This window comes from Dromiciops gliroides, chromosome 5 (genome assembly GCF_019393635.1).
Source record: "Dromiciops gliroides isolate mDroGli1 chromosome 5, mDroGli1.pri, whole genome shotgun sequence".
In the NCBI taxonomy this organism is placed as follows: Eukaryota; Metazoa; Chordata; class Mammalia; order Microbiotheria; family Microbiotheriidae; genus Dromiciops; species Dromiciops gliroides.
In genome coordinates this window covers 293,741,003-293,764,405 of record NC_057865.1, presented here as the reverse complement: position 1 = coordinate 293,764,405, position 23,403 = coordinate 293,741,003, and the positions used below count along the sequence as shown (strand labels likewise).

General features: G+C 44.2%; 1 protein-coding gene and 1 pseudogene across 1 annotated transcript in view; one reads left to right on the top strand and one right to left on the bottom strand.

The window, feature by feature from the left end:
- A4GALT (alpha 1,4-galactosyltransferase (P blood group)) overlaps nucleotides 1–8,917 on the top strand; it is a 30,343-nt gene extending 21,426 nt beyond the window's left edge. The window contains exon 2 of the mRNA XM_043969253.1: nucleotides 967–8,917. Within this exon, the coding sequence (XP_043825188.1) occupies nucleotides 1,005–2,072 (1,068 nt within the window). The 5' untranslated portion in view covers nucleotides 967–1,004 and the 3' untranslated portion in view covers nucleotides 2,073–8,917. The remainder of the gene's footprint in view (nucleotides 1–966) is intronic.
- A 2,883-nt stretch (nucleotides 8,918–11,800) lies between these two features.
- Nucleotides 11,801–19,884, bottom strand: LOC122728425 (annotated as a pseudogene).
- Between the last annotated feature and the right edge of the window lie 3,519 nt (nucleotides 19,885–23,403).

The window sequence follows — 23,403 nt, the reverse complement described above, 5'->3', positions numbered from 1 at the left end:
GACCCACATGTACAAAAATATAGCTGTTCTTTTTGTGGTGGCAAAGAATTGGAAATTGAGGGGATGTCCATCAGTTGGGGAATGGCTGAACAAGTTGTGGTATATGAATGTCATGGAATACTATTGTGCTGTAAGAAATGATGAGCAGGCAGATTTCAGAGAAACTTCAAAGTACTTACATGAATTGATGCTGAATGAAGTGAGCAGAACCAGGAGAACATTGTATACAGTAACAGCAATATTGCGTGATAATCAACTGTGATAGACTTAGCTCTTCTTAGCAATACAATGATCCAAGACAATTCCAAAGAACTCATGATGGAAAATGCTCTTCATATCCAGAAAAAGAAATGTGAAGTCTGAATGCGATTGAAGCATTCTATTTTCACTTTCTTTTTTTCTTTCTTTCTTATGGTTTTTCCCTTTTTTTCTTATTCTTCTTTCACAAGATGACTAATGTGGAAATATATTTAACATGATTGTAATGTATAACCTATGTCAGATTGCTTGCTGGCTTTGGGAGGGGAAAGGGTTGGAAAATTTGGAACTCAAAATCTTACAAAAATGAATGTTGAAAATTATCTTTACAAGTAATTGGAAAAAATAAAATACTATTAAAAATAAAATGAACTGGTTCAAAGAAAAAAAAGAATGTTGAAAAATATCTTTACATGTAATTGGAAAAAAGAAAATAAACCACTATTTTTTAAAAAAGCAATTCTATTTTCTGGACTGGAGTGGGGAGAGGGGAGAAGCAGTTGGTGTGGGTTGTCCTGATTTTCCCCTCCCCACTGTATGTGTTAAACACAATGAAACCCTTAAAATGCTCCAGAAATGCCTACTGTCATTAGTGGTTTCAGGCAGTGTTGTGAATGATAAAATTGCAACTCTAATTTATGTCATGTGAAATGTCTCTTGCCTTGGACTCTCTAGGAGTTTTTCCTCACCATGTGAATTCTTTTGTAGATCCCGCTGTTCTCAGAAGCCCTTCATGGTAGGAAACTATGTCCAGGCAATTCCTGTGTATGCTGAAGTTTCTCGGGGGATCCACCAACCAGAGGGTGTGCACACTCTTCGCCATTACTTTCAAGCTTGCGTTCCTGGTCTCCATCATGGTCTACTGGATGGCAGAATCCAAACACAAGGACCAGCTACTCAGCTTGCCTCTGGAGGTCAAGTGCCCCCCTGTGCTCTCTTCACCTCCTCCTCTCCTCCTGGGTGAGCCCCCTACCCCACCAGGGGAGATCTTCTTTGTGGAGACTTCTGACCGGACCAATCCAAGCTTCCTCTTCATGTGCTCAGTGGAGTCGGCCTCCAGGATTCACCCGGACACCAGGATTGTTGTCCTCATGAAGGGCCTGGTTGGTCGGAACTCTACCCTACCCAAGCACCTGGGCATCTCTCTACTGAGCTGTTTCTCCAATGTGGAATTCCAGCCACTGGACCTGACTGACCTTTTTGAGGGTACCCCTTTAGCCCGCTGGTATGCCTCCATCAACCAGAGATGGCATCCATACCTTCTGCCCATCCTTTCTGATGCTGCTAGGATAGCCATCATGTGGAAGTTTGGGGGGATTTATTTGGACACAGACTTCATTGTCCTTAAAAATTTGAAGAACTTCACCAATGTCCTGGGCACTCAGTCCAAGTATGTGCTGAATGGGGCCTTCCTTGCCTTTGAGCCCAAGCATGAGTTCATGAAGCTCTGCATGCAGGACTTTGTGGATCATTACAACGCCTGGATCTGGGGCCACCAAGGCCCCCAGCTCTTGACCCGAGTCTTCAAAAAGTGGTGCGGCAGCAGGAGCCTCCAAGATCACCAGAGCTGCAAAGGGGTTCGAACCTTGCCACAGGAAGCCTTCTACCCCATCACATGGCAGAACTGGAAGAAGTACTTTGAAGACATCAGCTCACAGGAATTCCATACGCTGTTGAGTAAGACCTACGCCGTCCACGTGTGGAATAAGAAGAGCCAGAGCGTCAGCTTTGAGGTCACGTCCAAGGTGCTGCTGGCACGACTCTACTCCCGATACTGCCCTGTGACAACAGAGGTCATGAAAATGTATCTCTGAAGGGCCAAGGAGGACTCCAGTCTCCCAGTCCATTGGCTCAACATTATCTGCCATCTTTATGAAAAGGAGCAACTGGGATGGAAGGACCATTCCAGCTAAGGAAAATGTGATGTTCTGTGGGTAGGGAATTCTGGTTGGGTTGGAGACAGGAAGTGATGGGCGCTCCTCCCAGCTGCACCTGTCCTGAGTCAGCAGGACTGTGAGTATCCAAAAGAACAGAATGAAGGAAAAGTCATCAGCCTCGAAGCAAGGGAGGTGTTTGTCACAAGAGATCAAAGACTTCGGGGCAAGGGAGGCAGAAAGTGCCCAGAGGAAGAAGAAGGAGAAAAGGGGGTTCATGAAGTCTTAGAGGCCAAGTTTCTGGGGGATTTCCTTCCATTCTCCCAGGTCTCTCTATTGAAATGAACATGACTTCTTCGGCTGAAGATTGAAGGCTGAAAGTGGGAGCTCATACGTTGGGGGTTGAGCTTTGGAGCTCCTAAGGGGGAAAGCCTCCCCATCCTCGCTCCTGTCTTCCTCCAACCCCTACTCTGTCCCTTTTAGGAATGGACCTGAGTCAACCAGCATGGGGTCAGCCACTAACTTTGGGGGAGGGGGTCTTGAGAAAGGAGTTTGAGAAGAGACTCTGAGAAAACCTCTAACATTCCCTCTCTCTGTTCCCCCCTTCCCACATATCACATAAGACCAGGAGAAGAAATATAGCAGCAACAACAACAACAACAACTCATCTTTTGACATTGTTTGTAAATCGCGTGATCTCCCAGTTGAGCCTCCCAATGGCCCGGGGAAGAAGATGCTTTGTTATCCCCATTTCACAGGGAAGGAAACTGGGGCTTAGAGGGTTACATGTGACTTACCTAGGGTCATAGAGCTAATAAGTACCTGAAGCAGGATTTGAACACAGGTCTTCCCTACTCCAAGTCCAGGGCTGTGTCCACTAAAAAGACTGTCAGGCTCTAGCCTTGGGGCAAGGGGGTTGTTATGCTACGCCAGACACTTTTCTTGCCAAGAGGCTTCCAAGCTCAGTAGATACTCCTCCCCCAACCCTCTGCCATTTATCCCCCCACACAGATCTTTTTGGGGGCTCACTGAGTGAACCCAGCCCTGTTTTCCCCATGGACCCACTGACTTCGCTAGATTCACAAGAGAAAGCTGGAGCCAACCCAAGGCATCCAGGGGAGTCTCCGTCTGTCCAAGAAGGCAGAGATTGGTTGCCTGCCTGGATTTTGTTGGGAACTGTGATCTTGGAAACATTTCCCTATTTGGTGTCCCAGTCTGGAAGAGGCTCCCCAATAGTCAAGCATTCATGTAGGTGGCTCCTTGAATGCCTGGATGGGAATCTGGGGCACAGCCATTGCATCTCCCTGGGTGGCTCCTGGGCTCACAGTGGAAGAAAGGCCAGTGAAGCCCCCTCCCCTCCTGAGTCTTCTCCACGTGGTCTTCAACAGGGGCTTCTCAAGAAGATTTCTCCAGTGCTCTCCCTGAGTCTCCTCCCTAATTTTTTGTTTAAAATTTTATTTTTCTTTGCATTTCTTTTTTTTTTTTCCAGGGCAATGGGGGTTAAATGACTTGCCCAGGGTCACACAGCTAGTAAGTGTCAAGTGTCTGAGGCCGGATTTGAACTCAGGTCCTCCTGAATCCCGGGCTGGTGCTTTATCCCCTGCACTACCTAGCTGGCCCTTTCTTTGCATTTCTAATGGATGTCTTGTTTTTTAATGATAGGCAAACCGGAGGGAGATAACTGATCTGAGGACTAGGAAGTACCATCTCTCAAATGCTGTCTGTGTCATCCTGGGCAAGTCATTGTAATTAGTCCCTCAGTCACTGCACCCCCTCCTCCAACTCTGGAAGTGGCAGAGAGTGGCAATATACATTGGTAGAGAGACTCCTCATCCAGGAGTTCCTATGTCAAGGACTTCACAGGTCCAGTCCCTATCCTCCATCCTTGGCTCTGCATTCTCCTTTGTCTGCTTTCCCCAATGTTTCCTTCTCCTTTCCCTCTCTCAGAAAGCCATCCCCTATAACCAAGAATAAACAAGAAAGCAGAACAAACCACCAGTAGAACAAAAGCAGCCAACACCAATCAAGTCTGAATTTCTATTTCCTCCTGACCTGCCCCAGTGTCTTCTGTGCTGTGCAGCACCTACCCTGTGAGAAGCTAAGAATGCCCTGCTTAACCTTGCCTAGCAGACCTCTCTCCTGAGGGTTGGCTGTCATGTTCTTTTAGGGTTGAGTGGAACCTTTCCTATCTCAGTTCCCAACTCTGGGTGGCCCAAATATGTTTGTACGTTTAATTAAAAAAAAAAAAGGAAAAAAGTAAACATCCTGAGGCTTAGGAAAATGAACTCTTGTAACTACTAGAAACAATTAAGATCTGCCTGCAGGAGAAGAGAAGTCAGCCAAGTTGGATGAGTCTCCCCAGGCTTCCCAGGATGTCTCCCCCGTCCATGGTGTGGGGCCCCAGGGAGTAGCTCAGAGCTATGAGTAATCAGTAACCCTGGCTCCTCACATAACCTGTTCATCCCAACTTCAGAGTCTGCTCCCCTACCAAAGCTGAATCAGGCTATCTTCAGGAGAGAAGATATGTAACAACTCTCTGTTATTGTAGGGAGGTAGTAAGTCTGTTTTTTGTTTCTCCTGCCCCTGGTCCAAACATAGGACATGGGTAGGGGCTTGTGGGGTATGGTTGGAAGTAGATGAAGACCCATAGAACAGCCCCACATGTGAGAGTATCTCAGGCATCCATAGAATACACCTCACTTCCTACTACTGGGTTTTTTGGGGGAGGTGAGAGGTGGAGTCCAGAATATAACATCCCTATTCCCCATAGCATGGGAAAGAAGCCCATGGAAACCCCACCATTGTTGGGAAGTTCATCGTGTTGCAAGTCTTTCCCTTGTCCCCTTCCCAGATTACCTGGTGGAGAAAGAGGATGGAGAAGCATTAAGGGGAGTGAAGGACGAGGCCAGAGAAGAGCTTTCCTCCATAGATGCGTGTACGGTCCCTGCCGCCATGTTTGATCCCCTGCCTCTAGGGCTCTGTCTGGTCTTCATTCCTGGTCATCTTGTACCATTGAGCTTCCCCTCTCTCCTACCCCTTGATATTGAGGCCAAACCCAGCAGTCTCCTTCCTGTCCTTGACTCTAGCTGAGCCACTTTGGTTGGCTTACAAGGTGGGTGGTGGGGGGCGGAGTCTGAAATCTTCCAGATTCTTTCTGAGAGGAATCGGCCCAGATCCAACTAGCCCTTCATGGCTCCATGACACCCCCAGTCCAGGAGGGTGCTGGGGGTTGGTTTTGCAGGTGTCCCATGCATCAACTTTTCTAGTTGCTAGACCCTAGATCCTGATTGAGGTTGGCTCCAAGACCGTGCAATTGAAGAGGAGTGTGGATGGTGGTCCCTTGCTGCCTGGGGGGCCAGGGTGCAAGGTGGGAGGCAGCTCAGCTCTGGGCTCCATCACCTGAAAAGCCTCAGGCTTTTTTTTCAGGAAGGGCCCTGCATCTGAAGCCAGAGGACCTCCACTCAAATCCTGCCACTGCCACTTATTCCCTTTGGGACCTCTGGCTGGTCACGTCACTTTCTGTACCTCAGTTTCCTCACCTACAAGATGAGAGACTTCTGAGGTCCTTGTAGCTTCCAATCAAGGATGCTTTGCTTTTCTCTGGAGCTTTGAGAATCTTGGGTGGAGGACTTGCACATGGCCCCTGCCCCCACCCCAAAGCTGTTATTTCAGCCCTGGTCAAATGCTAGTGTCTCCTGGACCTTTCTCATGAGCAGATGTTATTATTTACAGAATTAACTGAGTCACCCTTTTTGCCTTTTCTGTTTTAAATATTTATTTGGGGGCGGGGCAGGGGGTAATTGCTGGGTTTATTTTTTTTTCTTTTCTACTTCCATGAAAACATTCCGTTCTGTGGCATCTTGTTCCCCTGGCACATGATGGGTTTTGGCCTCTAAATGATTGGGCTGGGACTACAATCAGATTTAGCTGGATCGAAATAACATTAGACTGAGCATAATAAACAAATGTGAGCTGGCCAGGCATCCAACAATCTTTTTCAGGGATTCAGTGGTGGGCTCAGAACTGGTTTATCTCATCTGAGGCAGACCCCCACAAAACTGCCTGGAGCCCACAGCCAGCCTGGTGGCTTCTTGTCTCCCAGGTTCAAGTACAGACATCTTGATGCATCTATTACTGTCCGGAGCCCCCAGTGCCCTGGGATGGCTTCATCTCTTTCCTAAAGGGTTAAGTATTTCCCAAATAAAAGATTTACCTCTTTTTTGGCTCTCTGTGACTTCTGGAATTGGGATCTGGCAGGAAGCCCTAGGAAGTGAGTAGGAGAAAGGCATATTTCCCAGAATCATAGTTTCCATGCCTTGAGAGCTGGAACTTCAGTTTGGCCTCCCCTTGCCCCTGACAAGGAGTGTGGAGTGGAAGAAGTTAGGGAGCTCAGAGACTAGAAGCGAACAAGGTGGCTGTGATCCAGGTCAATTCAAGCTGTCTCAGAAGAGCCAGAGTTTTCCCTCCTTCCTCTCCCCCCTTCTTGGGACCTATATGCTGAAGAACAGTGCATGTATCTCAAGGAGTGATTTATCAGGAGCTTTTCCTAATTAATGTGATGAGCAAATGCGAGTCTTAGTTTGGGACCTTCGACATGCCAATTGACAGGCACTTTGTGAACAAGGACAAAAGGCAACTCTTAAGCCTCGGTACCTGGGGTTCCACTCAAAAGACTTGACCAGGACCCTCGGGGGAGGATGCCAAAAAGGATCCCTTTTCCCATCCTGTTCAGTTCAGAAGGCAAGAGAGGGACCCCAAGCTAAGATTGAATCCTTTCTTCCTGACCTCACGTCTGGGGCTTGTCCCAGACAACTATAGGACCTCAAAGTCAGACATTCCACCAATCTTCTCTGGCTGGGTGCACAAATGGATTTGGGTTGGAACAAGTAGAAGGGGGCCAAGGTCATTGCTCTCAACGTTTGTTATGAAGATGTTAGCAGCAAACCCACTAGCCATGGCACGACGTTTTGTCCAGGGAATAAGCTCATCTTCTCCACTGAGATCTTCTTGACTTTGCCCCGAAGCCTTGGACCTCTGAGGACCTCTGAGGACCGGGACCCTTGTCTTGGGTTTGAAGGGTGTGCTTTTCTCCCTGTTCTCTCCCCACCCCCAAGCCACAAAGATATCTTGGGTCCCTCCTCCCTTCAGTGGATAAGTCAATGGATGGGAGATCTCCACAACGGGGCATTCCCTCCCATGGTGCAGATACAAATACAGCTTCTTGCCCGGGGTCTTCCACAGAGGCTGGCCAACTCAGAATTTGTGTCACAAGCCTACATGTCCTCAGTGGTGTCCCTCCCTCCCCTTGCAGTAATGCCTATTTCTGTCCAGTTTGGAGGTTTAAAAAGCCCTTGGGGGGGGTGGGCAGCTGGGCGGCACAGTGGATGGAACACCTGCCCTGGAGTCAGGAGTACCTGAGTTCAAATCCGGCCTCAGACACTTAACACTTACTAGCTGTGTGACCCTGGGCAAGTCACTTAACCCCAATTGCCTCACTTAAAAAAAAAAAAAAAGCCCTTCTGGGACTGCAGCAAGCAAGGAGTTCTCAGGCTGCTGTGGCCATTTCCAGAGAAGAGACTGAAAGAATTTAGATGCTCAGGGAGTGTCTGCGGCCAGGTTCAAACCAGGATTTCAAGCATGCTGTGTAAAAAGTGCTAGTCAAGGGGCAGCTAGGTGGTGCAGTGATAGAGCACCAGCCCTGGAGTCAGGAGGACCTGAGTTCAAATCCAGCCTCAGACACTTGACACTTACTAGCTGTGTGACCCTGGGCAAGTCACTTAACCCCCATTGCCTCACACAAAAAAAGAAAGTGCTAGTCACTAAGGGGTATGAAGACATTAAACCACAAAGGGTCCCTGGCCTCGTGAAGTTGGCCCTGCTGGGCCCTCCATGACCCCTCTGCCCACCCAGATGATGCCCTTGTAGACCGACATGTCTAGGGTTGGAAGGGACCTTGGGGGACATCCTGTCCACGCTCTCATTTAACAGATGGGGAAACTGAGGCTCGGGGATGCCAAGTGATTCGCCCAAGATCACCCTGGCAGTTAGTGGCAGAGCCATACTTTGGATCCAAGTCTGATGACTTGGTCAACAATTCTCAAAAGTTCCCCTCCCTGCAAACCCTGGCTCTTAAGAGAGACTCACAGTGCATCATGGGGCTGCCTTCTTTGCTCTTTCTCCCCCAGTGGCACAGCCTTTCAGAGCCCATATCTGCCCCCACAATAAAAGGGGGTGCAGAGGAGGACATTGGCCCAGGGACAACTGATTTGCCCTCGCATTGCCCCAAACTTGGGTTCTAACATTTCAGATGAGTCTTTGACACAGATTTTGAGTAAATCAAGCCCTCGCATGTTATCCCACACGGCCCTAGATGCTGTGGTGTGCTGCTGGGATAAGGATGAGCTGTGGTAGGGTTCCTGTTGAGCAGTGGCCCTGGGTTCAAATCCTGCCTCAGACATGAGCTAGGTGACTCTGAGCAAATCCCTTCCCTTCTCTGAGCCTCAGTTTTCTCCTCTGCAAAATAGGTGGGTTGGATTAGAGGAGCCAGCTCCAGATGTAATATCTTTTTACTTTCCTTCCAGAAAAAGGTTCTGTTCACAAGGACCCAAGGGCATCCATACTTAAGCACGTGTGCAAAAGAAATCACAGAGCCTTCCCTACCCACCCCCTCATCTTTTCCCCCTCTGCGTGTATGCCATTAAATTATTTCATAAACATTCCAGCTGTGTCCGGAATCACTGGGCAGTGAAGTGTTTCTGGGATCCTTAGCTCATAAAGGGACTAATTCTGCCTCACTGTATAAATATTAAACATGCTGTTTAAATATTAAATTGTAATGTCTCTCTCTACTTTTGATCTCAGGGCTCAAGATGGACCCTGGTTGGCTCCCCAGTATGGTGCTGGCTCTGACTGGGGCGTTCTCATTTTGGCTCACACTTCCACTCCTTCTGAAATGGTCAGGATGCTCCAAGGCTTTGGGCCCATGATCTGAGATTCTCGGTGGCTTCTGTCATTGGAATCCATTTAACAGGTCCAAGAACTTGGGAGTCTTTCTTCTGAATCTGATCATCCCTCACTTCCAACTACTTGAATAGCTTTGTAAACCTTTCTTCATCCCCTCCCCCCAGAGCCCTAACTCTCTTCCCCTCCCCTGCCCTGCCCCAACCCTACTCCACTGGTATAGTGGAAATAGCACTATTTTTGGAATTGGAGGCCGAGGGTTTAAAACCCTGCTCCTGCTATTTACTACATTAGGCAAGTAATTGAACATTTTGGGTCTCAATTTCCTCATATGTAAAATGAGATGGTCTCCAGAGTCCCTTTCTCTGTTCTTTCTCTCTCTCCACTCTTTTGTCTATCCCATCTCTGCAGGCTCTCCATTCGTCCCTCCTACTCATTTCTCCAGATTTGCCATTTTCCCCTCCAGTCTCAGGTCCTGACCTTTGCTAATCTCCCTCCCAGTCCCAGCCACACCCTCCTCTCTATTCTCCACTCCAACCCTAGTCACAAATCACCTCCCCCACTTTCCGTCACATCTCTTATCTTATCATCAAATTTTTCTCCACCACTTAGCAAGGAACAGGAGTCCCAGCTCCCTCACAAAACCGCCTCGGGCCAGTGACCTCATCTCCTCTTGTCTAAACTTCCCACCTAATGCAAACATGGAGTATTCGCCTGATTCTATGCTGCTGGAGAAAATGATGCCTCTATGCTCTGTGTCACTGGGAAAGAGTGGAATGAATGGACAGGAAGAATTGGGTAAAAACAGAACTTCTTCCTTCTCAGGGAGAGGAAAGAAGTGCCTCCAAACCCTCTTCAGGACAAACTTCAGAGAGGAAGAGAACAGACAAGCAAGAGCAACCATGTAACATCTCCCTGATTTCTAGCTTGCCTTCCTAGAAACTTGAAGGAATTTCCTATTGGATAAGAGAGGGGTCTCTCTTCCACTTGAGAAATGAAGCAAGAGATGTTTTAAAATGAAATAAAAGATCCTCAAGGAAAATTTGGAAAGACACTAAAAAGACACTAGAACAGAAAGTGGTAAATCTAACTCAAGAAATGACCTCCCTAAAAACTAGAGTAGGCCAATCAATGGAAATTGATGTAGGAAATCAATGACTCCATATGACGGCAGAAATATGAGATAAAATCAACACAATGAAAAATAGAAAAAAAAACCCCTAAGATATATAATATAAAGTACAACAAATCCTGAAAACAGGTCAAGAAGAGCTTATTTAAGATTCATTAGACTGTCTGAAAAATGTGGTGGCTTTTTTTAAAAGCCTAGATATTAGATTTTAAGAAATTAAAAATGAATACTGCCCAGATCTTTTCAAGCCAGAGGGTAATGTTAAGTTAGAAAGAATCCTCTCATCACACTGACTCCCCAAAAGAAAAAGTCCCAGGAATATCATAGCTAAAATCCAGCATTCCCATTTTAATGAAAAAAAAAATACTGCAAGCATCCAGAAAGGAGTTCAAATATTAAGGAACTTCAGTCAAAATCAGTATTAAGGAACTTCAATCAGGATCACACAAGACCTGGCAGCTTCTGCTAAAACCCATCAAAGATCTTGGAACACAAGATTCCAAAAGTCAAATGATACAGTTTAACACCCAAGAATAACTGACCGTGACAATTTAAGTATAATCCTACAGTGAGGAAAATGAATTTGTAGTGAAAAAGAGGACTTCCAATCATTTCTGATGAAAAGACCAGAGCTGAGAAGGGACTTTGATTCTTTTTTTTTTTTTAAGTGAGGCAATTGGGGTTAAGTGACTTGCCCAGGGTCACACAGCTAGTAAGTGTCAAGTGTCTGAAGCTGGATTTGAACTCAGGTACTCCTGACTCCAGGGCCGGTGCTCTACCCACTACGCCACCTAGCTGCCCCAAGAAGAGACTTTGAAATGTGAACATAAGAGCCCAGAGAGACCTTGAAATAAGAAACATGGAGATTCTGAGGATAGATTGGGTCTGTTTTGAGGGTTTGAAGAGGAAGATGAGAAAGGAGGGCAAAAAGAGGAACAAATTATTGTAAAAAGAAAAAAGGGGAATCAAACTTTCTAGTTCTCATGATTGGGTTGAAGAGGAAAGAAGAAAGTAGGCATCAGACAGACCTTACTTTTATCTAATGGGGACAAAGGAGGGTTGGACACACCCACGCAGTTTGGTGTAGAAATACATCAAACTCAAGAGGGAAATAAAGATAGGGAAAGGAGGATCATATCTAAGAAGAAATAACCATAAGCAAAATAAATTTCCTGACCCTAAAGGGAAGATTAAAAGGGAGGGGGGAAAGGAAAACCCTAGACTCTAAGAGTGTGGAGTTCCTCTTAACAGCAGAATGGTTGCACTTATTATATATAAATGTAAGGGAATGTTATTTTTCCATAACAACCATGAAAGAGATGATTTCAGAGAATCCTGAGCAGCGTGAACTGACAGGTACAACAATATTCTTTTTTTTTTTTTACAATATTCTAAAGAAAAACAGACTTTGGAACACTGATCGAAGCAGTATCCAGCCATGGATGTGTAGGGTGATGATGAAGCTAGTTAACTGCCTCCTAACAAAGAGGAAATAGACAGAATGGGACACATTTCTGGACATGAACATGGGGGATTCAGGGTTTTGTTTTGGGATGGGTTTTTTGTTGTTGTTGTTGTTTTGTGTTTAGTTGACTCTTCATTAACACATAAACATTTACTTATCTTCTGGCTTGTTGAAGCAGTAGGTTAGACTACACTTGCCACAAAAATGTCTGTCAAAATGGCTGGCCATAAAGACTCCAACACCACTTTCATCAGAAGGGCACTCTCATTGAAGGTGGCTGATCTTGCCATTCTCATCAACATTATAGTACATCAGAACAGCAAGCTTAACCTTCTTTCTCTTATGCTTGTTCTTAAGGGGAGTAGTATAAGACTTCTTTCTCTTCTTGGCACCACCCCTAAGTCTCAGAACAAGATGGAGCATAGACTCCTTCTGAATGTTGTAGTTAGACAAAGTCCATCCATCTTTCAGTTGCTTGCCTGCAAAAATCAACCTTTGCTGATCAGGGGGAATACCTTCCTTATCTTGTGTCTTCGCCTTGACATTCTCAATAGTATCAAATGGTTCAACATCAAGGGTGATGGTCTTCCCTGTCAGGGTCTTCACGAAAATCTGCATCGTGCCTGAGTCAACCCACTGATGGCAGATCCGAAAGCAGGGTTTTGTTTTGTTTTTTTACTATGCTCCTTTGTTATCATGTTTTTTATTCCCTACCTGTCTATTTCTCTGAGCTTCCTTGGGTTCTGTGGATTTAAAAAAACTATTACAATGCCCCCCCCCTTTTTAGCATCACTATTTCTAATTCTCCTTTCTCCCCTGACAGGCAGGGCAAGCTTTGAAAGGAACATGCTGAATTTACTCCATGTGTTTTCAAAACAGTCATAAAATGGAGATGGAGGAATTCATTGTGAATACTCTTGTGTTTTGCTGCATGTATGGAAATGACATTTTAAAATAGTTCACTTCAGAATTTAAAAAAACCAAAACTATTTTAAAGTAATAAACACTTTTATTTATAGTTTTGGGTTCTGATTTTATCCCTCCTTCCTTCCCTCCCCTCTCCTCTCCCTGAGGTGGTAAGCAATCAGATATAGGTTATACATGTTGGATTATGTAAAACATTATCATATTTGTCATTTTGTACAAGAAAACTTGAAGAAAAGGAAAAAAATAAAACATGCTTCAGTCTGTGTTCCACCAATATCAGTTCTTTCTTTGGAAGTGGATAGTATAATAAAACTATTTTTTCAAAAGAGAGGCTGATGACCACTGCAGGTGGAGGGATAGGACTGGCTGCACCCCCCTTCCGGACCTATTCTTTCCTCAGCTTGAGGTAAGTAAGTAATCGATCATCAATCAATAATCATTTATTGAGGGCCTGCCATGGTGCAGAATTGTTCTCTCCATTTTCCAGATGAGAAAACTGGGGCCTACATTTCCCCAATTGTTTTGGTGCAGGGTAAAGACTCAGACCCAGGTCTTTTATGTGACACAATAGAAAGAACTGACCCTGGAGACTAGATGGAACCCAGGTTCCCCTCCTCTCTCGGGGTGGTGGAGTACATCAGACCATCCCAGATCTGGAGCTAGAAGGGACCCTAGGGGTCATTTAGGCCATCCCCCTCATTTTACAGGTGAGGAAACTGAGGCACAGAGTCTCTGGAGGGGATGACAAAAGGACCCTCCCCCGGTGTAGTACCAGACAGCCTTCCCATTGTTATCTCTTTATATCAGGCTTGAGGCCCACAAAAGCCCTGAGGGAGGCTCTAACCATTCCTCTATAGGACAATGAAGAGAACCCTCACTCTGTAGTTGCTGGATAGGGGTTCAAATCTTATCTCTGATATCTATTAGCTGTGTGACCCAGGGCAAGTCCTTTGATCTCCTTAGGCCTCAGTTTGCCCCTCTGTAAAATGAAGGGTTTGAATGAAATCTCCTCTGAGGTCCCTTCTGGATTGATGAAGGAAACTGAGGCTCAGAAGGATTAAGCACTTCGCCAAGGTCATGCTGCCAGCCTCATTATCATTATCCCTGATCTCAGCTTCCCTCCTTCCTGACTTTCCTCTTACCACATCTCTCTTGAGCAACTTCTCTGCCTCCACTCTTGTCCTTATGCTGGGGGTCTTCAGCGTGCAGCTGCCTGGCACCTAGTAGGCACTTTCTAAATGGGGGCTGATTTAGCAGCAGAGGCGGGCCTACAAGCCGGGTCCCTGCCTCTGAACTCCTACCCAGCAGGCCTTTAGGCAGAAGGCAGGGAGGCAGCCCCACCAGCTACCAGAGGTGCCCTTCTACTCGCCGGGCATTCTTCCTTAAGCCTGGCATGGGGCAGAGGGAGGGGAGGGGAGGAAGGAAGTAGGAGGTTTTCCCTTCCCAGAAGCGCAACCTGGGCACAGCCAATTTCTGTTTCTGTGACTGATTTGATCACTTTGTGCCAGTCAGCATTCAGAGGACTTGGTTTCCCTACTCATCTTCCCCCTTCCCTCCCCAAAACTCTAGACTATCCCCAGAAGGATTGAATAAAGAGAGAGGGGTCAACCTTAACATCTCAGGACTGAGGGTGTTCAAGAATCCAAGAGCAATTGGACTACCCAAGAATTTGTGGTTTGGGGACATGATGTGTGTTTTGCGGTTGTTTGGATGGAGAGAGTCTTCTGCCCTGTCCATTGGCACTAACAAATGTGCTGGGACCAAGCCCTGCACTTAACAGGTGCTGCATAAATAGGGAAAGAAGTGAGCATTTATACAGCACCTACTGGGTACCAGGCACTGTGCTAAGTAGGCGCTTTTACAAATACCATCTCATTTGTTAAATATTGGGGCACCTGATTTGAAATGGAAATGCAAAGTCATCTCAGGCTTGCGTCCTGCCTTGCTCTATTCTCTAAAGGGCTTCCAAGCTGATCATGATTTGCTCCCATTTCTTATAGCGCTGCAAGGTTTATGAAGAACTTAGGTCCCAACAGCCCTTGGAGAGAGGGAAGAGGATGCTTATCATCCCCATATTATAGATGAGGAGAATGGGGCTGCAAAGGGAAGTGACTTGCCCAGGATCACACATCTCAAGTCAGAGCTAGGTTTCGAGCCCAAATGCCCTGATAACATGTCTGGAATTCTTACCATTACATCATGCTGCCCTCTTTGAGGGTGGGGATAGGAGTCTTCACCAATGGTCATTCTCTCTCTGTCTCTGTCTCTTTCTATCTCTTTTTATTCTGTCTCTGTGTCTCTATCTCTCTTTGTCTCTGTCTCTCTGTTTCTCTCTCCTGGAGGCAATTGGGGTTAGGTGACTTGTCCAGGGTCACACAGTTAGTGACTGAGGTGGGATTTGAACTCTCTCCTCTTGAGTCCAAGGCTGCCCCTCAATGGTCTCTTTTTTTTTCTTTTGGTGAGGCAATTGGGGGTTAAGTGACTTTCCCAGGGTCACACAGCTAGTAAGTGTTAAGTGTCTGAGGTCAGATTTGAACTCAGGTCCTCCTGATTCCAGGGCCAGTACTCTATCCACTGCACCATCTAGTTGCCCCCAATGGTCTCTTAATGGCCAGAGACAATGACCTTTTCCTTCTTGACCTCTGTTGCCTTTGACTGTGGTTCACTCTCTCCTGGATACTTTTTTCCCTATCAGTTTTCATGACAGTTTTCTCCAGGATTTCCCCCTGGACCATCCCCCTCAATTTCCTTTGCCGCCTCTTGGTCCTGGTCATGCTTTCTTGCCATGGTTGTCCCACAGGACTCTGCCCTGAGCATTCTCCTCTTCTTCCTCATGACTAAGTCCCATGGTGATGTCATCAGCTCCCATCAGCTCTTTGCAGACAATTCTCAGATGGGTTTATCTAGCCCTAACCTCTCTCTGGGATTCCAGCCTCCAGGCTCCAGCTGCCTATCAGACACCTCGAACTGGATGCCAGTAGAGACCTCAAAGTCATCCTGTTTGACAATGACCTCATTATCATTATCCCTGATCCCAGCTTCCCTCCTTCCTGACTTTCCTCTTACCACATCTCTCTTGAACAACTTTCACATCTGCCCTTCCTGCCTTTCCAGTCATCTTATACCTGACTCCCCTCTCCTACATTTACAGCGACAACCACACGGTATAGCAGATAGAAGGCTGGATTGGGAGTCTGGAAGCATTGAAATCAACTCTTGCCTTGGATACTTACTAGCCGTGATCCTCAGTTTCCTCATCTGTGAAATGTGGGTGATGATAGCACCTACCTCACAGGGTTGTTGCAAGGTTTATATGTAAATAACTTTGCAAAGCTTAAGGCGCTATTGCAATAGAATTCTTAGGATTATTATTGTATTCAATAGAGATTGGCCTCGGGTCACATTATTAATCGAAAACTGAGCTAGAATTGTGAGCCACTCGGAATCACGTGCCCAGAAGGAGATGGAGGGCTCCTTCCCCCAGCTCTCTAGCCACGCCCTTCCTGTGCCAGCCATTCACGGAGTCACAAGATGCCAAGTCTGACAGTGAGCTTGTCAGCAGACGTGTGGGCAGAAGTTCTGGCTCTTCGCCTTCCCTCCCTCCCCACCCTCCCCCTGACTGCCACTTTCTCCTTTTCCAGCCCTCTCACACAGTGAGCAGCATGCCCATTTATAGAAGACCTCAACCAGAGCATTGGAAAGAGTGACTGGGCACCAAGGGCAGAAGGGTGCGCCCTGGGGAATGCACAGGGTCTGGGAACTGCTGGCATCACAAGGCTGGGCTCTGCTGCCAGGAAACCAGAGAACCAGCCTCCCAACAGGAGGCTCAGGGAACCTAGACTCAGAGGCCAGACTGGAGCTGGGGGTCCCCAGGGAGAGCAGCTGGCTGCATCTCCAGCCCCACAGTCACTGGTCAGGATCACACCCCCAGACTGTAAGATCAAGGGAGCTGGGCAGACCAAGCTGCAGGGTTTGGAGAGGGGGCCACTGGACTTTAAATCTTCCCTCCAACCCTTACTCTCTGTATGTCCTTGGGCAAGTCACCCAACCTACATGAGTTTCCTCATCTGTCAAATGAAGGAGTGGGCTTACTGGGCTCCTCCCAACTCTAAATTTAACTTATTATTTAATTCAATAGTAAGTGCTGTACAAATGTCAGCTACTGTTATTGTTAAATCTAGGGTCCTATGAGCAAATGTATCAAAGGAAAAATTTAATTATGAGCATGAAGGGCTCATAGAGAATCGACCATCATCAGTTCATGGTGTGACCTTGGATAAGTCCCTGGCTCTCAATTTCCTCATCTCTAAGATGCTGAACTAGATGGCCTCGCTCTGAGATTCTATGATTCTTGTGTAAGGGTTGTGATCTTTAATTCACAGATGAGGAAATTGAGTCTCAGAGAAATAAAATGGCCTGCCCTTGTTCATACAACTAGGAAAGGCAGAATTTGAATCCAAATCCCAATACCATATCCATCACACATCACTGCTTCTCTCAATAATAATAATAATAATAATAATGACTAACTCTGCTTCTCTGTATAATAATAACTAACATAATATATGTTAATATATGTACTAATATATATATACCAATATGCAATGTATATATGTTATAAACTATACCATACTACTATGTGCCAGGCACTGTCTAAACACTTTAAAATTATTATCTCATTTGATCCCCACAATAACCCTGCAAGGGAGGTAGGTGCTGTTATTGTTATTAGTTTTCTTTTAGAGATGAGGAAACTGGTAAATAGAGGCTAAGTGACTTGCTCAGGGTCACATAGTTAGTAAGTGTCTGAATCCAGATTTGAACTCAGTTCTTCGTTTTTAAAAATAATTTTTCCAATTACATGTAAAGACAATTTTTAACATTAATTTTTAAAAAATGAGTTCCAAATGACCTCCCACCCCCCCACCTCCTCCCTAACACAGTAAGCAATTTAATTGAACAGTATGTGCAATCATGTAAAACTTATTTCCATATTAGTCATGTTGCAAAAGAAGAAAGAGGCCAAAAGAAAACTCTCTCTCTCTCTCTCTCACACACACACACACACACACACACCAAACAAAGTGGAAATAATTTGCTTTGATCTGCATTCAGACTCAGTTCTTTCTCTGAAGGTAAACAGGGTAAAATCACCACATGTGTCCATATCCCCGGTTCCATAAATGCCTCTGGGTTCCAGGGAAATGTTGCATGATTTCACATGAATATACATATCATATGGCTTGCCTTCTTAATAGGTGCCGGGAGGGAGAGGATTTGGGACTCAAAAGAATGTTAAAACATTAAAAAGAAATAAATAAATAAGTGAAAGAATGAATGAAGAAATAAACCAAGCACCTCCCCCAACATCTCACACCAAAGAATCACAACAAAATTGGAATGGAAATCCCAACTAACTGGAAATGCATGCTGAGGAATTGAATACGCAGGAACGATCCTGGAAAGAGATAATAAAAGATATCCCTCATTTCACAGAAAGGTGGTAGATTCCTGGGGCAGAATGCTGCATACAATGTTGCATAGAGTCATGGACACTGTTTAATTCAATTTTTGCTTGACTCTTTGTTTTCAAGGGAGGGTTCAGCTTTGCAGGGTGTGGCAGGGGATAGACAGATTTTGCGGTATGTTTTGGCCTAAAGTTGTGGTTCTCCCCTTGAAAGACTCCCTCTAGCAGGGAAGATTAATGAGATCATAAAATGGATTGAAGTTTTTTTCCACCAGAAAAAAATGGCATAATTGGCATATCTGTCAGCGAGGACACTGTTGTCAACAGAAGCTTGCAGACAGGACCAAGAAGATGTCAAAGCCTCCAGTGGAAACTCTCATAACAGACAGACTGTGAGTTACCAGAGGGCAGGGGCTGTTTGATTTTGTCTTTGTAATGCCAGTGCCTGGCACATAGTAGGCACTTAATGTCAGATCCATTCAAAATCAAGTCCTATAAAGTAGATGGGCTTCGTGGTCTGGTTAGTGCATATTCAAATGTTTTACACTTGGCAGTAAGGATTTTTTGTGAGAGGCATTTCCTTCCTTTGCAGGAACTATACAAAGAATGTTATCCTTCTGAAGATAATACGGTTAGTTAAGCAGTCTCAAGCAAAGTGAGCAAAACGAAGGGTTTTTCTTAGTATCATCTCAACAGCCTAAAGGTTGCTTCCACCACAAGGTGTTGGACAGAGCCTGCCAAGGTTGTGAAGGAATGAGTGGCTAAAATGTTATCCGGGTACTCAGGCAGGATGGTTCTAAGCTGATAAACCAGTTCAGTGTCATTCCATTAGAAGGAGCTAAGAAGATGGCCGGCTTCCCTAGGCCACTTCTTCCTTCTTCCTACTCCATTCTGGGGATGGGCGGCATCACTCCCACGCCACATGAGGAATGGGGAGCATCATTTCAACTCCATACTAGGGATGGACAGCATCACTTTTCCTTACAGCACAAAATCTAAGGCTGGAGTTATTCCAGAAAAGTCACAAACCTGTTCAGACCCCCTGACTCACAGACACCAAAGGAAAAAATAAAGTGTGTACCAAAACATCCATAGTATCTCTCTTCATGTGTCCTTTGTCATCAATTTGGGTATTTATAATAGTCAAAATAATTTATTCGCTCATTCTTTTTTTAAATCATAAAAGTATTTTATTATTTTCCAGTTACATGTAAAGATAGTTTTCAACATTTGTTCTCATGAGATTTTTAGTTCCAAATTTTCTCCTTCCTTTCCCTCCCCCTTCCCCAAGACAGAAAGCAATCTGATATAGATTATATATGTACAATCACATTAAACATATTTCCACATTAGTCATGTTGTGAAAGAAGAATGAGAAAAAAAGGAGAAATCCTCAAAAAAGTAAAAACAAAAACAAGAAATAGTATGGTTCAATCTGCATTCAGAATCCACAGTTCTTTTTTTGTTCTTTTTTTTTGTGGACCAATGAGGGTTGAGTGAGTTGCCCAGGGTCACACAGCTAGTAAGTGTCAGGTGTCTGAGGCTGGATTTGAACTCAGATCCTCCTGAATCCAGGACCAGTGCTCTATCCACTGTGCCACCTAGCTGCCCCCAGAATCCACAGTTCTTTTTTCTGGATGTGGAGAACATTTTCCATCATGAGTTCTTTGGAATTGTCTTGGATCATTGCACTGCTAAGAAGAGCTAAGTCTATCACAGTTAATCATTGCACAATGTTGCTGTTACTGTGTACAATGTTCTCCTGGTTCTGCTCACTTCATTCAGCATCAGTCCACTTAATTCTCAAAGTCATTCTTTTTCGTTTTTTGTTTTTGCGGAGCAATAAGCGTTAAGGGACTTGCCCAGGGTCACACAGCTAGTAAGTGTCAAGTGTCTGAGGCTGGATTTGAACTCAGATCCTCCTGAATCCAGGGCCAGTGCTTTATCCACTGTGCCAGCAAGCTGCCCCCATCAAAGTCATTCTTAAAACAATATTGCTATTACTATATACAATGTTCTCTTGGTTCTGCTCATTTTGCTCTTTGTTATTTCATGCAAGTCTTTCCATGGTTTTCTAAAATCATTGACCTCATCATTTCTTATAGCATAGTAGTATTCCATCATAAGTATATACCACAACTTGTTCAGTCATTCCCCAATTGACAGGCATTATTTGCCACCACAAAGAAAGCTGCTATAAACATTTTAGAATATATAGGTTATTTTCCTTTTTCCCTAATCATCTTTGGAAATAGACCTAGTAGTGGTATTTCTGTAGATAGTGGTGTAGATAGTTCAATAACTCTTTGGGAATAATTCCAGATTGCTCTCCAAAATGGTTTGATCAGTTCACAATTCCACCAACAATGAATTAGTGTCCCAATTTTTCCACATTCTCTCCAACATTTGTTGCTTTCCCATTCAATTATTTTAGCCAATCTGGTAGATGTAAGATGATATCTCAAGGTTGTTTTAATTAGCATTTTTCTAATCAATAATGATTTAGAGCATTTTTTCATATGACTATAAATTGTTTTGATCCCTTCATTGGAAAACTGCCTGTTCTTATCCTTTGGCCATTTATCAATTGGGGAATGACTCATATTCTTGTAGATTTGACAAAGTTCTTTATATATTTTTATATGAGACCTTTATCTGATAAACTGTCTAAAATGTTCTCCCAATTTTCTGCTTTCCTTCTGATCTTGGCTATATTTGTTTTATTTGTACAAAACTCTTTTAATGTAATCAAAATTATCCATTTTATACCTAATCACTTTCTATCTCTTGTTTATTTATAAATTGTTAGCATATCCTTAAGTTTTAATAAGTAATATGTTCCATGTTTTAAAATGTTTTTGGTAATCTCTCTCTTTCTATCTAGGTCATATATCCATTTTTGACCTTATCTTGGTAAATGGTATAAGATATGTCCAGTTTCTGCCATACTGCTTTTCAGTTTTTCCAATTTTTACCAAATAATGAATTCTTATTCCAAAATTTTAAGTCTTTATACTTGTCAAATATAAGATTATTTCCTACTACAAATTGTATGTTTGCTCTATTCCATTGACCTTTCTATTTCTTAGCCAGTACCAGATAGTTTTGATAATTACTGCCTTATAATATAGTTTATACTCTCCTTTCCTTGTTTTTTATTTCCTTTGATATTCTTTTTGTTCTTTCAAATCAATCTTCTTATTTTTTCTAATTCAGTGAAAAAAATCGGCAATTTAATTAGGATGGCATTGACTGTATAAATTAGTTTAGGTAAAATTATTTTAATTATATTTATCCCATCTACTCACAAATAATTAATATTTCTCCAATTATTTCAATCTGGTTTTATTTGTATAAGAGTTTTTTATAATTTTGTCAATATAGTTCCTGGGTTTGTTTTGGAAGGTGTACTCTAAGGTATTTTATACTGTCTAGAGTTATTTTAAATGTGGTGTCTCTTACTATCTCTTCTTGCAGGGTTTTGTTTGTTACATATAGGAATGCTGATGATTTATGTGGATTTACTTTCTATCCTGCTACTTTGCTAAAAAAATTTTTTTTGAGGGGCAATGAGAGTTAAGTGACTTGCCCAGGGTCACACAGCTAGTAAGTATCAAGTGTCTGAGACCGGATTTGAACTCAGGTCCTCCCGAATCCAGGGCCAGTGTTTTATCCACTGCGCCACCTAGCTGCCCCTACTTTGCTAAAATTATTGTTTCAACTAACTTTTTAGTTGAGTCTTTGGGATTTTCCAAGTACATGATCATATTGCCTGCAAAAAGAGATAGTTTTATTACCTCCTCTGTTCTGATTCTTTTTCTTTTTCTTCTCTTACTGCTGTTGTAATTGTTTTCCCAAATGTTGCTTCCAGAATAAGGTGCTTTACAGAGTCTATCAGGTTGCATGTAGGAGAATGACCAACACCATTATGGGCACTCAGAAGGAATACTTTGAGATGATAAACCCATTCAGTGTTTTCAAAAAAACACCCATCTCCTGCTTGATTGAATGCATATGGATAATGTATCACTCAGGTGGCTGAGATGCCCCATGGGGTACCAGATGGATACAGGCATGGCTAAGGCTTTGAGGCCTCTTTGGAGCCCTGGTTTTCTGGGAAATGATCAATGAGACAGGTTCAGAGAAACTTGAGAAAACTGGCATGGAGGGAGCAGAACTGGGAGAATCATTGAGATCAGGACCACTGAGTTGTAAGGAAACATGACATAGAAGGAATCTGTTCAATGGGGTGACCAAGCACAATTCCAGAGGACCAATGATAAAGCAGGCTGTCACCTGCTGACCTCAATGGGCCAGACCACACCTGCACAAGCAGACCTGCATCTCTGGGCGGGGCCAGTGGAGGAATTTGTTTTGTTTGATATTCATGTTCCCTGGGTTTGGGTATTTTTTTCATTTCTTTTTCAACTGCAGGGGGTGGAGAGGAGGAAAAGGAAATAGAGTTGCCAAAAGAGGATGACTGAAGCCTTTTTTTTTTTTAATATACAGAAGAAAACAAAAGGAAGCACCATTGGCACAGCTTTGAAAGTCTCATGTTGGGGGGCAGCGAGGTGGCGCAGTGAATAAGCACTGGCCCTGGATTCAGGAGGACCTGAGTTCAAATCCGGCCTCAGATACTTGACGCTTATTAGCTGTGTGACCCTGGGCAAGTCACTTAACCCTCACTGCCCCGCAAAAAAAAAAAAAAAGTCTCATGTTGAACTTTTTGTAGACATTAAAAGAAAAACAAAATGCACGAGTTTCATGGAAGATCCTTTTCTATTTGACTGCATATGGAAGGGCTCACTCTTTTTTGTTTTGTTTGAGCTCAGAATTACAATATCCAGCTTCTGGGGCAGCTAGATGGCACAGTGGATAGAGCACCGGCCCTGGAGTCAGGAGTACCTGAGTTCAAATCCGGCCTCAGACACTTAACACTTACCAGCTGTGTGACCCTGGGCAAGTCACTTAACCCCAATTGCCTCACAAATAAATTAAAAAAAAACAAACAAACAAAAAAACAATATCCAGCTTCTGCACGCCCTTGGACAGCATCTTGAAAACTTCACCTGAAATTAGTCCTTGGAGGACATTGGCCTATATAGACTTTGATTCCTGCTAGAAAAGGGGCCTTGGACCGGGAATCTGGGGAGCCGGACTTTACCTGTAACTCCCTGTGAGATCTTGGCCATAGGCCCAATCTGGACCTTACCTCCAACTCTAAAATGAAAGCCTACAGCAAATTGCTTGCTGTCTTGGGAAGGGGGAGGGAGGGAGAAAAATCTGGAACTCAAAATCTTAACAAAATTAATGCTGAAAA